At 56.4% G+C, this 18,660-nt stretch overlaps 2 protein-coding genes and 1 pseudogene across 2 annotated transcripts; all 3 read left to right on the forward strand.

The window, feature by feature from the left end:
* On the forward strand, positions 1 to 943 carry LOC102445057 (olfactory receptor 10D3-like; annotated as a pseudogene).
* A 5,716-nt stretch (positions 944 to 6,659) lies between these two features.
* On the forward strand, positions 6,660 to 7,571 carry LOC102450352 (olfactory receptor 10D3-like). The gene has a single exon (XM_075911822.2). The coding sequence runs from the start codon at positions 6,660 to 6,662 to the stop codon at positions 7,569 to 7,571; it is 912 nt and encodes a 303-aa protein (XP_075767937.2).
* A 9,309-nt stretch (positions 7,572 to 16,880) lies between these two features.
* Positions 16,881 to 18,098, forward strand: LOC142821341 (olfactory receptor 10D3-like). Its single transcript, XM_075912228.2, has one exon. The coding sequence runs from the start codon at positions 17,149 to 17,151 to the stop codon at positions 18,058 to 18,060; it is 912 nt and encodes a 303-aa protein (XP_075768343.2). The 5' UTR covers positions 16,881 to 17,148; the 3' UTR covers positions 18,061 to 18,098.
* Positions 18,099 to 18,660: the final 562 nt, after the last annotated feature.

Below are 18,660 nucleotides of genomic sequence, written 5' to 3' on the forward strand. Positions count from 1 at the left end.
ATGGGGCAGGTCAATCACACGGTGGTGACTCATTTCATCCTCCTCAGTATCCCCAACACCGACGGCCTCCAGACCATCCTCTTCTTCACCTTCTTAGCGTTCTACCTCTGCACCCTGCTGGGCAACCTGCTCATCCTATCAGCCGTCCTCGGTGACCCCCGCCTGCACACCCCCATGTACTTCTTCCTCTGCAACCTCGCTGTGGTGGACCTCGGGTTCTCTTCTGTCAGCATCCCCAAATTTCTGGCCATCCTCTGGGCCAAGAACAGAATCATCTCACTGGGCGGGTGCGTGGCCCAGGTCTTCTTCTTCCACTTGTTGGGCAGCACCGAGTGCCTGCTCTACACCGTCATGGCCTACGACCGGTACATGGCCATCTGCCACCCGCTGCGCTACCTGCTCATCATGAACCACAGGGTGTGCTCCCTCCTGGCTGCTGGCTGCTGGATCACCAGCTTCTTCCATGCTGCCATCCTCACCAGCCTGACCTTCACGCTGCCCTACTGCGGGTCCAATGTGGTAGACTATTTCTTTTGCGACATTTTCCCAGTGGTCAAGCTGGCCTGTGCGGACACGTACGTCATTGAGACCGTGACCTTCACCAACACTGGCATGGTGCCCACAACCTGCTTCCTCCTCATCCTTGCGTCCTACATCAGGATCGTCTACTCCGTTGTGAAGATGAACTCGGCGGAAGGGCGGCGCAAAGCGGCCTCCACTTGCACTTCCCATCTGACTGTGGTGACTCTGTTCTTCGGGCCGTGCGCCCTGGTCTACACCCAGCCCCAGCTGAACAAAGTGCTGGTGACCCCTGTGCAAATTTTCAGCTCCGTGGTGCTGAAATTTTCAGCCCATGCTGAACCCGGCCATCTACACCCTGCGCAACAAGGAGGTGAAAGCGGCTCTGAGAAAACTGTGGGGGGGTCAGATGCCTGCACGGTGATGTGTGGCAGCTGCAGAAGTAGCATGTGAGTCCGCATTGAAATACCCCCACAAATCCATCTGCTTGGCAGCTCTCGTGCCAGCTGGCTCTCAGCCCAGGTGTATATGTCTCTGTCTTATCTGTTGCTGTGGTCGAGGTCAGTGTTTCTCAGCCAGTGGTACAAGTACCCTCCAGGGTACTCAAGAGAAGTCTGGGGGGTACATCAACACACCTCAAATTTGGAGAAAACCAAATCTTTGTTTTCAGTTTTACAGCACTTTATTATTTTTGTAGTTTTTACTCCCCAAAATGTCATCGCTCACCTGGCTACAATTAAGTTGTTTAAACAAATGTGTTGCAATGATAAAAAAAATGGTGAGTCTGAAAACTCGAGGTGTCGGGGGTACTTTTTTTTTTTTCAAAAAGGGGTATAAAAAAAAAAGGCCAAGAAGCACTGATCTGGGTGCCACGGCATAGGAGAGTGAACCACTCTAGGTGTGCGGGTTATGCAGGGACCCCAGAGCGGGAGCTGCCCTCTCGGTGGGGAAGCCCATGGCAATTGCTGCAGGGAAGCTGGTGGCTCCGGATTGGTACCGGCCAGATGCAAATGGGTCGGGTGTGAGGAAGTTTCCTGGGGAGGCTGTTCTCATGCAAGCGTTGAGCAGCCGGGGCGGCCCATCCATTAGGCAAACTAGATGGTCGCGTAGGGCACCAAGATAAATGGGGCACCAAATGGTGGCGCAATATCATTGAGGGGTTTGGAGGTGGGGCCACCAATTGCACAGTTCACCTAGGGCGCCAGTTGCTGGCAGCTCATCTAGGGCCACCCCTGTGAGCAGCACATCCTACCCTGCTGCCGAGGCGATGGCTCTGCAGACAGGGTGTTTCCCAGCTGCGGGGGGCAGTGGAGGGCACCAGCCCACTCTGCCGCCGAGAACGCCACCAGGGAGGAGGATTGCTCAAAGGTGCTGCAGACACATGTGGCTCACCCTTGGCTTGCCACAGGCACCTGCAATGGGGCATGACACTGGCATCTTCAGGCTCCCTGGCTTGTAGAGAAAGCTGCAGGAGGGGACCGCAAGATCACAGTGGGGGATGTGGAAATGTCCACTGGGATTGTGGGAAACCTGCTTACCGCTTGCAGCCCTGGCTCATGAAATGATACACAGGGTGCGTGGGCAGCTGTACGGAGCCTTTGAACAGCTGGAGCAGGTGCCACAGGATGGCCAAAATGTGCCTTTGGGAGATTAAAGGCGAGATGGACGCACCTGCATGGGAGGCTGGGCCTCACAGAGGTCGAAGTTCCCATGGTTATTGCAGCTTGTTGCGTATTGCACAATGTGTGCGATGGAAAGTGGGAATTGTTTGCCGGGGGGGACCACTGAGGCTCAGCACCCGTCTGCAGACTTTGAGGAGCCAGACCCTAGAGCTGTCAGAGGGGCTCAAAGAGCTGCTGTCAATATCAGGGAGAGTTTAAAGGGCACTTTGAAAATGAGGGGCACTGAAATAAACCTCGGTAACAGCGGCGTCCTCATATCCCACTCCCCATCCAATGCAGCTCTTGCTCAGGATCATGGCTGTAATGCCTGCCCCTGGCATGGCCTTGACTGGTCTGTGACATTGTTAAACAATAAATAAAAGTGATGCATCTTTCTAACCCCGTGTCTTTCTTCGTTAGAAAGCAATGCCTGGGAACACAACACAGCCCCTTCCCCGGCCCGTAAGGGGGGTGCAGGCAATGGGTTACAACTCACAGGGGTGGGTAGATCCAGGCATCATAATTCCAGCTCAGAATTATGAGGGGGAAGTGCATGTGAAATTCCGGACACCCAGAGAAGGAAAAGGAATGTGAGGCTGTAGAGGGGGTTGCTGGGCACAGAATTTTGAATTTGCTGGGGGGTGGGACTCAGTGTGCTGCTTCCCGTGGGAATCGTGGGGCTCTCAGTTGGTTCCCCCATGAGCCCAACCACGTGTTTACTTTTTCTGCCTGGCAAAGGCCTGCTCATCCTCGTGGCTCCTCCGTTCCCGGATTTAGCACATCGCAGACCAATCCCTGCCTCTGTTTCCGGGCGTGTCTCCCGATCTGTTGGAACCTCTCTGATGGGATTTAAATTCCACAGGGCTGGGTAGCTGGGCACCTGGCTGTGGGTCAGGGGTGTAGAAACTTCTGAGCAGAGCAGCTGCTCGGGATCTTGGGTCACGTCCTGGAGGCCAGGATCAGCCACAAAACTTCTTGAGGTGTCCACTCTGCAGTTTGTCAACAGCACAGGGAGGGGAAAGACCAAAAATTCCTCATGGAGCTGGAAGTTCCTTTGTCGATGAAAATGGCTGTTTTTCCCCACCGAAGTTGCATTGCGGTGCACTTTTCCTTGACAGAACTTGCCAGTTTAGGCAAACCTGGAGAAATGATAGAGCCAGCCAGAGAGAAAGAGAGAGAGGGGGCGAGATCACAATGGATATAAGAGATGGGTAGCCAGCCTGTATCCAAAATACACCTATTATTGGGGTGTGGACAGTATCTCTATGTGGAGTCTTTGGGAGGGTGTTTGTGGCCTCTGTGTTGTGTGGAGCGGTTTGTGTGGGTGTGAAACAGGACAGACGGGCTGGTGGGCAGGTGTCAGAGGCAGAGAGGACAGAGTGCGGCTGACAGAGGCAAGGGAAGCAGGAGGTCTGAGTGTGGAGCGAGCGAGAGATCTCACCCTGCGGGCTGTGGGAGGAGGTGGATGAAGGTTTCATCCCACCATGAGGACGCTCTCAGTCCTTCTGTCCATCCTTGGTCAGTGGGAGTCGCAAGCCCTTTCCCTGGGGTCCCAGCCTGGCCTTGAACGTTGTGTCCCCAGGCAGTGACGGGTTCTCCCTCGCTCACTTTCTGCTTCTCTAGCTCCAGTGGCTCCAAGATGGGTTCCAGCCGGCCAGGTCACACTTGTGGTCCACACATGCGTCCTAGGGCTGGGGATAAGAAGGCTCCTTCGCCACTGGAGAACTCACTGTGGCTGTGGCTAAGGTCATGCTGCACCCCCCTCACTCGCGAGAGAGCCAGGCTGAGTGAGGTCAGCACCTACCCCTGCGCCGTGAGAGACACAGCGAGGGGAACCCAGGGGCCAGCTGCACAGACCCCCACAGCCTGGCCGTGCGGAGCCCCATCAGGTGAGCTGCCCCATTGACTGCCAGGAGGCCAGGATGGATTTTCCCTCCCGCTTGAGGTCTGCCCCATTAGTTCCACTGAGGCTACACCCCTCTACACCGGCCAAGAGTGGCCCCACACATCCACACAAAGATGGGCCAGTACTTCCAGGCTCACCCCGAATACGGGGAACAGTTCAACATGGGGCCCCCTCAACGGATGTCTGGGCTATTTGGAATTGTGGAAAGACTTTTAGGCAGGAATTTTCAGAGGAGCCAAAGGAAGTGAGACGCCTAACTCAATAGGACAGCCGTGCCTAAGTCCCTTAGACACCGGTGAGCCTTCCAGCCGCACCTTGCTGCTCTCCTTCGGCGCTGTTACCAGCTCCCGCCTCTAGGGGGCATGCGGTGCCTTGGTAATACTCCTGCTTCTCTGCCTTCCCTGCAAGGAGCCATTCCAGGGTCTAGCATCTGCCCTGATGGGGGAGGGGATTACCTCCCCTGATTGCTGTTCGTCCCATGGCTGCCCCCACCGGGTTTCTGCCTCCTTCCTCTCATGCCGAGGGCTCCGATCCTGGCTACTAACTGGAAAACAGCCGAGGCAAAGGCTGCTTAATTGCTCCCTCTGCTCAGGCCTCTGACGGGGAGGGGAGCAGCCCAAGGGCTCAGCTCCCCAGGGCCGGGCCCTAGAGCGGCATAAATGCTCCTGCAGCCTGAGCTCACAAACACTTCTGGGGTCCCCGCGGCGCCTGGGTCCGTGCTGCGCGGTCACTACGCAGGTCTGGAGCATCAGCCCCTCAGTGAGAGACCATCCGCACGGCCCCACGGAAGGAGCCGCGCTCACATCGCGGGCGGCTTGGGCTGAGCCAGGCTGGATCCGGGTCTGCGCTTGGAGCAAACGTGGGAGAAAGAGCGAGCGGCCCCCTGTGCCCGGTGACTGGTGGCTCGCCCCCGAGACACAAAGCGTAAGCTGCTGGCGCGTCCGTGTCCCTTCCTGCCTTCGCTCCGGCTCCGGCCTCTTTCGCTCTCCCCGGCTCTCCAAGCAGCCGGGAAGCCCAGAGCTCTGAGCTGGCCCAGAACTGCCCAGTCTCAAGTGAACTGGTTGGGTCTGGCTCGGGGTCAAGCTGATCAGCAGGTTCCATGTGTTTGAGGAACTGCCCCCAAGTCAGACCTGCAGTGACCCTGGGGCTTTATTTCCCCTACACTGCACGGGGTGGGTCCCCTGCTGGGACAGTCAGTGTCTCACTCGGTCAGTGCCCAGCTGGAGCACTGGTGGCTCCTTGGTCTCTCCCACCCCCTGCCTGAGGTCACACAAGCCAGGGAGCAGACTGAAGTGCTTTGGCTCCAGTGAAATCCCTCAGCTCCAGGAAGGCTCAGCTAAAGGGACTGTCCTCAGCCCCCCAATGCCCAGCGCCTAAGGGACCAGAACCCCCGATAGCTCCATCTTAAAGGTGGGACACATGCCCACATGCCCCCTCTTCCTCAGCGGAAAGGGTGAGAGTCCCAGACCCCTCCTCGCCGCGGAATAATCCCTGTCACTGGCTTTACTCCGAAAAAAAAGGGACTTTATTGTGGCTGAAGGGTGGGATTTGAGTGGCCGTAAGAGAACAAAGTCAGCTACTTCACAAAACAAACTGGGATGTTCAAACTAAGCTCGGTACAATAAGAAACTGGCTCCTTGTAATTTCTCCCCCTCAGAGTTGTGCTAATCAGCTTCTCTCACAGCCAGAAACGCCTCCCAGTCTGAGTTCAGTCCTCCTCCGTCCCCGTTTCCCAGCAGGCATCTTGGGTGGGGCAGCCAGGGAGAGCTGATGAGCGAGATTATCTCACTGCCCACCCCCACAGGGTTCAGGTGAGGCAGGAAGACTTTCTTTTCAGTTTGGCCCCCTCCCAGCTACTCCTGGGAAAGTGCAGGATTCCAGCTGAGGTGCTATGGTCACATGTCTCTGCAAGAGCCCCACCCCCACATCCTCTGGAAGGCTCAACTCCAGTGTCTCTTTGCTAATGCATCATTATAGCCTTGGGTTCCATTGACGGCCTCCCTGAGCTTCAGAGTATCAGTAACATTCACGGTAGCTCCACATTCCTAACTCGGCCCATAGTGATCCATGCGTACAAACGGGAGCGTCATATCCAGTAGCTCAGTGCAAGGTTTCCAGGCATTTCACACAAGCCAGATTCCAGTTATGTCATATTCATGGTCACGAGCCTGTTTTCGAAGGTCTATGGGGTGCCCCCATCACAATCGTGTGCCAGCATTTTGGAGGGTTTAGTTCTGCTTTGCACACTCATCTGGAGGCACCCAGGCATCAGGGAAATTCATGATCCAAATCATGATCGTTTGCTTGGCTTTCAGGAATTTTTCTTTGACGCCTCGAGACCATGATGGTGGCTGAGCCATAAGAACGGAGTAGAATAGAATCGAGTAAAATCAACCAAACCCTAGAGTCCTGCCTTTTCACTCGTCGCCACCCAACTTCTGCTGGTTAGGAAGATTCACCACTCGCCACTAAGGCTTGTGGGGTGCAAAGGGATAACTAAACCCGAAGTATTGAGTTTGCTAATGTAGTTGCATAATCTCTGTGCCTCCAGGAATGACCCACCTCGCGTGGAAATGGCAAATCATACTGTGGTGTCCGAGTTCATCCTCTTAGGAATCCCCAACACTGAAGGCCTTGAGAACATCCTATTTGTCACCTTTTTATGTATTTATCTTTGCACCCTACTGGGAAATGTACTGATTTTAGCAGCCATCCTCACTGACCCCCGCCTGCACACCCCTATGTACTTCTTCCTCTGCAACCTCGCCGTCTTGGATCTTGGCTTCTCTTCCATCAGCACCCCGAAATTTCTGGCCATCCTCTGGGTCGAAAGTAAAACCATCTCTCTGGGCGGGTGCATGTCTCAGGTCTTCTTCTACCACTTCCTAGGCAGCACCGAGTGCCTGCTCTACACCGTCATGGCCTACGACCGGTACGTGGCCATCTGCCACCCGCTGCGCTACCTGCTCATCATGAACTGGAGGGTGTGCGCCCTTCTGGGTGCTGGTTGCTGGATCACCAGCTCCTTCCACGCCACCATCCTCACCACCCTGACCTTCATGCTGCCCTACTGCGGGTCCAACGTGGTGGACTATTTCTTCTGTGACATCTTCCCCGTAATCAAACTGGCCTGTGCGGATACGTCTGTCATCAAGACGGTGAGCTTCACCAACATTGGGGTGGTGCCCATGACCTGCTTCACCCTCATCCTCGCCTCGTACGTCCGGATCGCGGCCTCCGTGGTGAGGATGAGGAGCATGGAGCACGGCCGGAAAGCCATCTCCACCTGTGCCTCGCACATGATAGTGGTGTGCTTCTTCTTCGGGCCCAGCACCCTCCTCTACACCCAGCCCTCCCTGAGCAACCTGGTGGCCACTCCCATCCATATCTTTTGCGAGGTGTTGACCCCCATGCTGAACCCGCTGGTCTACACACTGCGGAATAAGGAAGTCAAGGCAGCGTTCCGGAAAATGAGGGGTGGCTAAAGCCAGCCGAGCAAACACCAGGAGCGCCAGAGGAATGTTTCCTCCTCTCCTTCCTTATGGGACAAAATGCATGCAACAGGGATGGGGAGACTCTGCAAGGCACAGTGGGCGGGAGCTGGGAACACACTTCACCAATTGCCTTTAGAAAGTTCTCTCCGTGTTCCCCACTGGTGGGACTCCACTTAAATCCCCTTCAGGTTTTGGCTCATCCTGCAGAGACATGTCTCTGAACCCTCTCCACTTCATCATTTATTTACTTGGGCTTGGCCCTGGCCTGGGCAGGGGGCTGGACTCAATTTCTCTCCCAGCCCAGTCCATGATCATCACCTGCCGGGAACTGGGATCCGCAGACCCAGCACTGTTCCTTGTTCCTGCTCGAGATTCCTCATCTGTGCACCCCAGGGCTGCAGTTCTTCCACCCCAGGGTCGCGCTGGGAGCTCATATTCAGCAGACTCTCCACCATGAGAATTAAATATTTGCAGAGCCCCTGACCTCCAGGAAAGCGTTCACGGTCCTATGGGCACAGGCCAGGCTCCTCCTTCCCAGAAGCGCTTGCTGATGCTTAGCTGTATTACTAGGCACATCGCTGGAGAGTGCTCCTTAGCTAGCGATCCAGCCCCAGGGCGTGGAGAAGGACGGAGAAGTTATTCTGGGGTCAGAGGAGAATGGGAGTCACGGAGTTCTCCCGTGGCAGGAAGGAGCACGCTGCTCTTATCCGAGGGTTAGGACTAGGGAAGAGCTCAAAGCAATAGGGCAGTTGGATTATGTTGGGGTTCAGGTGAGGCATGAAGTCAAGACACTTGGCAGGGCTGGGATGAAGCAGGAGGGGAATAGATTTATGACAGGCTTTATGAGGGTGAATTAGGAAGTTAGGGAGACTGACATAATCATTTGGGGCTCCATTCCCCTCCGGCAACAATGAGGTAACAAGCATTCGTTTTTCCTATCCACGGCTCTGGGAGCAATTCGAGGCAGAGGCTGCCTCTAGCCATGTGGGTGCAGCCCCCTTGTGACTGGGCTCCCACCTGGCCATGCAACAGAAATACTAATGCCTGGCCCAGGACTGTCCCAGTCTCCTCCGACGTGGGATTGAACCTTGTAACTTGCAATAAAAAAAATAATAAAATAACAAAGTGAAAGGCAACTGCAGTAGGTGCCGTGAACCAGGCACCAGACCTGGTCTCTGGGGAACAGGGCAAGTGAGCCCAGCCTCCCGCACTAGAACAAGCCCGGCCCATGAGGCTAGAGTGCCCCCTGCTGGAGCCTCATGCTCTGTGTTTCAGTGCCCCCTGGTGTGCTGCCTGTCCCACTCCCTGCACTGTAGTGCCCCCTGCTCGGCTTCTTGCCCCACCCCCTCTGCGAGGTTTCCTGCCCTGCTGCAGTGCCCCCTGCTGGATTGCCTGCCCCACTCCCTGCTCTGGAGTGCCTCCTGCTGGGCTGCCTGTCCCACTCATTGTGCTGCAGCGCCCCCTACTGCGCTGCCTGTCCCACTCCCTGCACTGCAGTGTCCCCTGGGCTCTGCTGAGGGACCTGGAGTCTGCTCAGTAGTGTCTTTGCACTGGACCAAGAAGCTAGTTTCTAAAGAGCAACAACCCCAGACCCTGGTGCCTGGGAAAAGCAACCTGGGAGAGGTTTGTAAAACCAAAACTGCGAATATGGATAGTAAAACATTTAGTAGCGTCTGCTGGACAATGGGAACCCGTACCCCCCTCCCCTTGCCCTAGCTCCCAGGCACTGGGCAGCCATAGAGGGAGATGCAGGGAGAGCTGGGGGCTGCTGTATTTGGTAACTGAGAACCGTGTCAGCTCAACACAGCTCCATGGGAATTACGTGCAACCCATTGTCTAGTGGCCAAGGGACACGGGAGATCTGGGAGGTGCAGAGGGTCTGTAGAAGTCGCCCAGTGTGACCCTCATGGCTTTGTGCTGCAGTTTCTCCATCTGTGATAAGTGGAGAGTTAAACCCTGCGTCACTCTGAGCTGTGGAACGTGCGGGAACCGTCTCTCACTAGGGCTCTGGGCTGGGTGCAGCATGAAGGGGCCCACGTCCCAGGCCCCCATCTCAGGTCACACCACAAGGCCCATTGATGTAAATTCAAAGAGCCAAGTGCCGCTGCAGCTCTGGGGTGTGGTGGGGCACAGAGAACTCAGCTGCTGCAAACCAGGAGTCACTGCTGCGCCTGGCCCCAGCGCAGCAAGACAGCCCGGCCTGGGGACCATCCTCTCACTGAACCCCAATGGCCCTGGCACCCTGTGGGTGCTGGGCCTGGGCTGGGGAGAGGAGCGTAACAGAGAGTAATAATCACGGCTTCCCCCTACTGGAGGCCTGGCCCGCTCCCCACCCTCGCCGTCACGGCCGTGCTCTGCTTTCCACAAGGGAACGTCCCCCCCGAGCCAGCCACTACCAGCCCCAGAGCGCAGGTGCCTCGGGGTGCCAGCAAGGTCTGTGCCCACCCCACTCGGCAGGGAGGGGGCAGCTTTGGTTCAGCTGAACCAGCTCCAGTGCCCTGAAGGACTTTCCCTGAGCTCAGACTGTGCCATGGGGCGGGGGAGAAGAGGCCCAAAGCCCAGCAAGACAGGAAGTGACGCTGAGCCCAGTGACAAGAGGGGGTGGGGACGAGCCCCCTGCGAAGGCGATGGGCTGGGTGAGACAGCGAAGGCGACGGGCCGGCTCTGTCTTGCTCTGCATCTAGGCAGCCCCCAGGCCAGTGCGGCCAGGATCTGCTGGGGGCTGCTGGGGGCTGCTGTCCTGTCCAAAGAGACACTGTTCTCTGCTCGGCGTCCCGCTGTCCTGCACAAGAGCGGCGCCGTGGTGCACGGGACGGGTGGTGCCTTGGTGTGCACAGCAAGGAATGTCCCACCCCCCCCCCACACACACTGCAGGAACACGGCCCTGTGCGCATGGTGCGTGTGGGGGGGGGGACCCCAGGACACACCCCCAGGAGAAAGCTCGGCTGGACTCAGGCCTCCCGCCCAATCTCCGGCCCAGCTCTGTGCTATTTCACCCCACAGGGGACTCTCTGGCATGTGCCACAGGGCACCAGAGCCCAGACGAGCATCAATGTCCCAACCTCCCTAACAGCGCAGGCGCAGATTATGAACTGATGAAAACTGACATGGTACTTTGCATGCAGGGGCGTTACTCCCGACTGACCCTGTGAGCAGGGCTGAGAGAGGGAACAGACCCATGGACCCCGCAGAGGTCACATAAGGGTCCCCGGTGGAGCTGGGGATCCTGCCAGCCCCATGGCCCTGCCCATATTAACCCATCTCGGGGCCTGGCCCTGGGGGTCTCCAGGCATCTCCAAAGCGAGGCCGAAGCTCCCTTAATTGGCAACTCTGCCGAGGGCTCAGCCCAGACCCTGACGGGGATTCAGGGCTGGTCCCGAGGGGCCCAGAGGGGATTTAAGGCCCAGGCAGAGCCGGGAGGCTGTGGGAAGCTGTGAGAATCTGTGGGCTCACCAGCAGCGCGGGGCAAACGTGGGGGCAGCCCTGGCCAGCTTGGCAGCACATTAGGGCACCCAGGTGGGTTCCAGGCACCCTGGTTGGGTCCTTCTCCCGGGCGCTGGGCCAGGCTGGGGAGGACGCTGGATGGGGCCACAGGAGTCCTGGCCGGGGCAGAAGGGAAGAATCCCAGTCAGCTGGAGCCGCCTCTGCCCATGCAGCCAGTGTAAGGCGCCTGATTTGGTACCGACTTTCTCACTCTGCCCTCAGTCTCTGGAACGCCATAAAAAAAGGAATAAGGGATCTTTCGGAAAAGGCTTTATTTTCCAAAAGATCCACGTCTAGACTGGTGCTTTTTTCCAGCAAAGCTCCGAGCCGGAAAAAAGCAGCAGCCATGTTTATGCAAATGAAGTGGGAGGGATTTAAATCCCCACTTCATTTGCAATTGCGATGTGTGTTATTTGCATCCCTTTTATGGAAAAGGGATTCAGTCTAGACACAGCCTTACTGTTCTCCATAAACTATGACAGAAGTGTAGCGCACACAATATTTAACTGCAGGGTACAGTATGCAGTACTTGACACATAAAAAAACGACAATGAACCCTTCTCTCATTGCTATGCTGGATAATGACACCACTGTCTGATAAAATTCTTAAAATATCCACTATTGTCTTCTGGCCGTGAGGGGATCGCTGATAAAGCCAGCACTCCCCATGGCTACTAAGAGGGAGCCAATGCCATTAAGACAGGGGTCTCCAACCTTTGTAAGCACGAGATCACTTTTTGAATTAAGAGCAATCCAAGATCTACCTCAGAGCCAAATCCCCTGGCCCCGCCTCCTTTGTGCCCCTTCTCCGAGGCCCCGCCCCTGCTCACTCCATCCTCCCTCCCTTCCACCAGGCAGGGGCAGTGGGTTGGGTGCAGGCTCTGGTCTTGGGCTAAGGGATTTGGAGTGCGAGAGGGGCTCTGAGCTGAGCTTGGGGCAGGCAGTTGGGGTGCTCGAGGGAGTTCTAGGTGCAGGCTCTGGGAGGGAGTTTGGATGCAGGGGTGCTCAGGGTTAGGGGTACAGGAGGGGTTTACGATTGGGGTAGGGTTTCAAGATGTGGGCTCTGACTGGCCACTGCTTACCTCAGGTGGCTCCCGGGTGGGGGTGCAGTGGGGCTAAGGCAGGCTCGCCCCTGGTCACAGAAGCAGCCAGCAAACCCCATCCCAAGTCCTGTTGTGCCCCCTCTCTGCTCTGTGGAGATAAGATACAGGCTGGGAAAGGGGCACCTTGACATCAGCACCCCTCTTCTCCCTGCCCTGACCTACACAGCGAGCAGGGGACTCCCACGGGTGGGGGGAGGCAGCTCCAAGGCAAAGGGCAGGAGATGCGCAACAGTAGTGGGGGGGCAGCTGAAGTGCCAGGACTTGACAGCCTCTTGGCCAAACCAGTCAGGATCCCCTGTCAGAGGCTCCAAGATCTACGCGTAGATCCTGAGCTCTGGTAGGTGACCACTGACTTAAGAGAGACAATAACTGGAGGTTCTGGGATTTGCCATTGAGCTCTCCTATCACCTCACATACTTTAGTGAAGATGGTCACTGCCACATCCTCTCCTGTATACATCTCATTCTTTCCAATATATCATTCGGGAGTTGCCTAAATGCTAAGAGGAGAAATGAAAAGGTTGACAGGAGCTAGCAATAGTCCTTGCTCTCGACTAGTGATGGAAACCCACCATTGGAGTGCAAGTCACTTTCCCTGACTAGGGGACTGAGTCTAGACTGTCTGCACTGGCCACTTGAATTTGTGCAAGAACACTGATGATCTAATGGAAGATTGTCAGTGTTCTTGCACAAATACCATGCTGCTCCCACTTGGGAAAAGCCCTCTTGAGCAAATGCTTTTGCACAAGAGGGCCAGTGTAGACAGCTAAAAGCTATTTTGCGCAAAAAAGCCCCAATGGTGAAAATGGCGATCGGGGCTTTCTTGCGCAAAACTGCGTCTAGATTGGCCACGGACGCTTTTCCACAAAAAGTGCTTTTGCGCAAAAGCATCTGTGCCAATCTAGACGCTCTTTTCCGCAAATGCTTTTAACGGAAAATTTTTTCCATTAAAAGCATTTGCAGAAAATCATGCCAGTCTAGACGCAGCCGTGGTGTTTACCTTGCTGTAAGAGTCAGACCTGTGAGGATGGTTTTCTCTTTGGCAATAGGCTGTTCATGTTACAAAATCGATTGAAATAGGCACTTTGCAGTCTCTCTGCATCCAGCAAGGAGCTGGACTGGAGTCGGAGCCCTGTATTACCGGAGGCGGCCTGCTCCATTCTCCCTGGACCATCTTTCCCCAGGGAGAGGGGCTGCATCCGACCCTCCAGGGTGAAAGGATTGGTGGGCGGCAACCCCGCGTTCCGCTCTCCGGGCTGTGCTGAAGCCCGTGTGGTCAGTAATTCATGTCCCAGCCAAGGGACACAGACGCGCCGCCTGACGCCAGCTGGTCCCGTTTCAAGTGGGATGTGCCCAGCGGGGTGGGGGAGGACGGAGCTGGCCTTGCACTTTTTCCTCTGCTCTATGCTCATATTTGGCATTAGCTGCCGGTGCCCAGGAATTTCCCATCATGCCTCCCGGGGCGGCTGGGCCTGTCACGCTGCTCTCTCCCGGGGGTAGGAAAGGGGGAAGCCGGTCGGTGCTGGCTGGGCCTCCACATGCGCCCTCTGCCACTCCTGCCGCTTCTCTCGCTCTGCCTGGCGGCTGCTGTTGTACTAACCAGTAAGAGGCCCTGGGCCCTGCCTGAGTCCCCCAGGGGCACCCCCTCCCCCAAACCTGCTGGATCTCTCCCCAGCAGTGGCTTGGACCTGCTCTGAACCCGCCCCGGCCCCCCGCGGGCAGGGCTGACCCGAAGCAGGCAGCCAAGTGGGGCAGCAGGCTCCGGGTGTGCACGGTGCCAGCGTTGCGCAGCGGGTAGCGATGTCTCCTGCAGCTCTTTAAAATCAGCGGGGTGGGGAGGGGCCGGGCATTGTCGGGAGCAGCTGCTTACCTACCGTTCCACCCCGCCCACCTGCCCTCCCAACCCTTCACTGCGCCCCACCTGCCCTACCGATCCTTCACCGAAGAAAGGCTGGCCCTGGCAATGTGCCGCCCCAAGCACCTGCTTGTTTTGCTGGTGCCTAGAGCCGGAAACACAGTTCCTCTGAATTTGTGACCCATGGACCAGGAGCAAAAGGCCCCCGCCCAAGGCAAAACACCAGCATCCCCTGAGTCCGTTAGCAAGGAGGTAGCAAATTCAGAGATTTTTCTACCAAAAAACACAGTCCCTCTGAATTTGCAACCATCCAGCAAAGGTAGCAATTCCTGAGCAGTTATAACAAATGTCATGTTTGTTTGACAGAAACTGTGACCGTCACAAAAACGGAGCGGTTTCACTTTTTGCCTATACACCGGCCCTGGATCCAGGCATCACAAGCCCAGCTGGGAGAAGGCTGGGGGAAGCGTGGGAAAGTCCAGACTGGCAGAGAAGGAAAGGGCAAGTGAGGGCAGCGGGGAGGGGGTTGCTGGACACAGAAAGTTGAATTTGCTGGGGGTGGGGCTCATTGTGCTGCTTCCCATGGGAATCGTGGGTCTCTCGGTCTGTTCCTCCATGAGCCTGACCACGCGTTTACTTTGCCAGCCGCACCTTGCTCTCCTCCTTTGTCTCTGTTACCAGCTCCCGCCTCTAGGGGGCGGCAGTGCCTCAATGAGAATCCTGCTTCTCTGCCTTCCCTGCAAGGAGCCATTCCAGGGTCTAGCATCTGCCCTGATGGAGTAGGGCGTTACCTCCCCGATGGCTGTTCCTGTGGCTGCCCCCGCCGGATTCCTCCCTCCTTCTCATGCCGGGGGCTCTGATCCCGGATACTAACTGGAAAACAGCTGAGGCAAAGGCCGCTTAATTGCTCCCTCTGCTCAGGCCTCAGACGTGGATGGGAGCAGCCCAAGGGCTCAGCTCCCCAGGGCCGGGCCCTAGAGCGGCATAAATGCTCCTGCAGCCTGAGCTCACAAACACTTCTGGGGTCCCCGCGGCGGCTGGGTCCGTGCTGCGCGGTCACTACGCAGGTCTGGAGCATCAGCCCCTCAGTGAGAGACCCTCCCCACGGCAGGAGCCGTGCTCAGATCGCGGGCAGCTTAGTTTGAGCCGGGCTGGATCCCGGTTTGCGCTTGGAGCAAACGGGGGAGAAAGAGCGAGCGGCCCCCTGTGCCCGGTGACTGGTGACTCGCCCCCGAGACACAAAGCGTAAGCTGCTGGCGCATCCGTGTCCCTTCCCGCCTTCGCTCCGGCTCCGGCTCCGGCCTCTTTCGCTCTCCCCGTCTCTCCAAGCAGCCGGGGAGCCCAGAGCTCTGAGCTGGCCCAGAACCGCCCAGTCTCAGCTGAACTGGTTGAGTCTGGCTCGGGGTCAAGCTGATCAGCAGATTCCATGTGTTTGAGGAACTGCCCCCAGGTCAGACCTGCAGTGACCCTGGGGCTTTATTTCCCCTACACTGCACGGGGTGGGTCCCCTGCTGGGACAGTCGGTGTCTCACTCAGTCAGTGCCCAGCCGGAGCCCTGATGGCTCCTTGGTCTCTCCCACCTCCTGCCTGAGGTCACACAAGCCAGGGAGCAGACTGAAGTGCTTTGGCTCCAGGGAAATCCCTGGGCTTGGTGGTGGGGTGGGGTGTGTGGGGTGTATCTGGTGGGATTTCAGAGCCCGTGACCTACTAGATTATTCCATCAACCTGCCCAGCCTTAAACGCTCTGAAACTTGAAATGCCACTGAGCTCACCGGCTGCCCTTACGGCTGCCCTCACCTCTGTCCTGCTGAGCGGGGCTCCAAGCCCCTCCAGAATCAGCACAGAGGGGGACACAGCCCTCGTCAGAGCAGTACACACACTGGGCTCAGCTCCAGGAAGGCTCAGCTAAAGGGACTGTCCTCAGCCCCCCAGTGCCCAGCGCCTAAGGGACCAGAACCCTCGATAGCTCCATCTTAAAGGTAAGATACATGCCCACATGCCCCCTCTTCCTCAGGGGAAAGGGCAAGAGACACAGACCCCTCCTTGCCCCCGAATAATCCCTATCACTGAGTTTACTCCCAAACAAAAGGGACTTTATTGTGGCTAAAGCTTAGGATTTAAGTAGCCATAAGAGACAGCGGACAGAACAAAGTCGCCTATTTCACAAAATAAACTGCAACGCGCAAGCTAAGCTCCGTACACTAAGAAACTGGCTCCTTGTAAATTCTCCCCCTCAGAGCTGTGAGAATCAGCTTCTGAGGGAGCCTAAAAAGTCTCCCAGTCTGAGTTCAGTCCTCCTCTGCCCCCCGTTTCCAGCAGGCATCTTGGGTGGGGCAGCCAGGGAGAGCTGATGACTGAGATTATCTCAGTGCCCACCCTTACACAGCGTTCGTGTGAGTCCTTGCTGCTCAGTTTGACCTCCTCCCAGCTACCCCTGGGAAAGTGCAGGGCTTAAAGTGGATTCCAGTCTCAGGTGGCATGGCTGAATGTCCCTGCAAGAGCCCTGTCTCCAGACTTCACATCCACAGGAAGATCCACTCCATTGTCTCACTACGCTTCATTTTATCAGCAACACTCACATTCCTAACTCGGCCCATAGTGATCCATGGGTACAAAGGGGACTATAATATCCAGTAGCTCAGTGCAAGGTTTCCAGGCATTTCACACTTACCAGTTTTCAGTTATGTCATATTTATGGGCATGAGACTATTTCCCTAAGATCTATGAGGTGCCCTGTCACAATCGCCTTCCAGCATTTTGGAGGTTTCCGTTCTGCCTTGCACAGTCATTGTGTAGGCACCTAGGAGTCAGGGAAGTTCATGTTCCAAATTATGATCATTTGCTTGGCTTTCAGGAATGTTAATTTGGCTCCCCAAGGCCGTGATGGTGGCTGAGACGTAAGAACTGAATAGAACAAAGGAGCCTAGAATAGAAACGAGTAAAATCAACGAAACCCAAGAGTCCTGCCTCTCCACTCACAGCTGCCCAATTTCAGCTGGTTAGGAAGATTCACCGTTCACCACTAAGGCTTGTGGGGTGCAAAGGGATAACTAAACCCCAATGGATTGAGTTTGCTAATGTAGTTGCATAATCTCTGTGCCTCCAGGAATGACCCACCTCGCGTGGAAATGGCGAATCGCACTATGCTGTCCGAGTTCATCCTCTTAGGAATCCCCAACACCGAAGGCCTTGAGAACATCCTATTTGTCACCTTCTTATCTATTTACCTCTGCACCCTGCTGGGAAATCTACTGATTTTAGCAGCCATCCTCACCGACCCCCGCCTGCACACCCCCATGTACTTCTTCCTCTGCAACCTCGCCGTCGTGGACCTTGGGTTCTCTTCCATCAGCACCCCGAAATTTCTGGCCATCCTCTGGGCCGAAAGTAAAACCATCTCTCTGGGCGGGTGCATGTCTCAGGTCTTCTTCTACCACTTCCTAGGCAGCACTGAGTGCCTGCTCTACACTGTCATGGCCTACGACCGGTACGTGGCCATCTGCCACCCGCTGCGCTACCTGCTCATCATGAACTGGAGGGTGTGCTCCCTCCTAGCTGCCGGCTGCTGGATCACGAGCTCCTTCCATGCCACCATCCTCACCAGCCTGACCTTCACGCTGCCCTACTGCGGGTCCAACGTGCTGGACTATTTCTTCTGCGACATCTTCCCCGTGATCAAACTGGCCTGTGCGGACACATCCATCATCAAAATGGTGAGTTTCACCAACATTGGGGTGGTGCCCATGACCTGCTTCACCCTCATCCTCGCCTCGTACGTCCGGATCGCGGCCTCCGTGGTGAGGATGCGGAGCATGGAGCACGGCCGGAAAGCCATCTCCACCTGTGCCTCGCACATGATAGTGGTGTGCTTCTTCTTCGGGCCCTGCGCCCTCCTCTACACCCAGCCCTCCCTGAGCAACCTGCTGGCCACCCCCATGCAGATCTTTTGTGAGGTGGTGACCCCCATGCTGAACCCGCTGGTCTACACGCTGCGGAATAAGGAAGTCAAGGCAGCGTTCCGGAAAATGAGGGGCGGCTAAAGCCAGCCTAGCAAACACCAGGAGCGCCAGAGGAATATCTCACCCATCCTGCCTTGCTGGACAAAACGCACATGGCAGGCATTGGGAGACTCTACAAGGCACTTTGGAAGGGAGCTGGGAGCACACGTCTCCATTTGCCTTCAGAAAGCTCTCTCCTTGTTCACTACTGGTGTGACTCCAGTCAAATCCCCTTCACGGCTTTGGCTCACCCTGTAGTGACGTGTCTCTGAACCCTCTCCCCTTCATCCTTCATTTACTTGGGCTTGGTCCTGCTTTGGGTAGGGGGCGGACTCAGCGACTCCTGGGGTCTATGCCAGCCCTATGATGCTATGAGTCCATGATCATCACCTTCCTGGAACTGGGAACCCCAAACCTGACACAGTTCCTTGTTCCTACTCAGGAATCCTCCTCCGTGCACCCCAGGGCTCCAGTTCTTCCACCTAAGCATCACGCTGGGAGCTCACGTGCAGAAGATTCTCCATCATAACCCTTATATCTTTGCAGAGCACCTGGCCCCCAGGAAAGCGTCCCCAGTCCTATAAGCACAGCCTCGAATCTTATTTCCAGAGACCCATGCTGATGTTTAGCTGTTTTACAACA

This window comes from Pelodiscus sinensis, chromosome 30, assembly GCF_052426305.1.
Source record: "Pelodiscus sinensis isolate ZL-2025 chromosome 30, ASM5242630v1, whole genome shotgun sequence".
In the NCBI taxonomy this organism is placed as follows: Eukaryota; Metazoa; Chordata; order Testudines; family Trionychidae; genus Pelodiscus; species Pelodiscus sinensis.

What these genes read in the sequence shown, in the direction of transcription:
- LOC102450352 (XM_075911822.2), top strand. Translation starts at nt 6,660, where the DNA reads ATGGCAAATCATACTGTGGTGTCCGAGTTCATCCTCTTAGGAATCCCC.
- LOC142821341 (XM_075912228.2), top strand. Translation starts at nt 17,149, where the DNA reads ATGGCGAATCGCACTATGCTGTCCGAGTTCATCCTCTTAGGAATCCCC.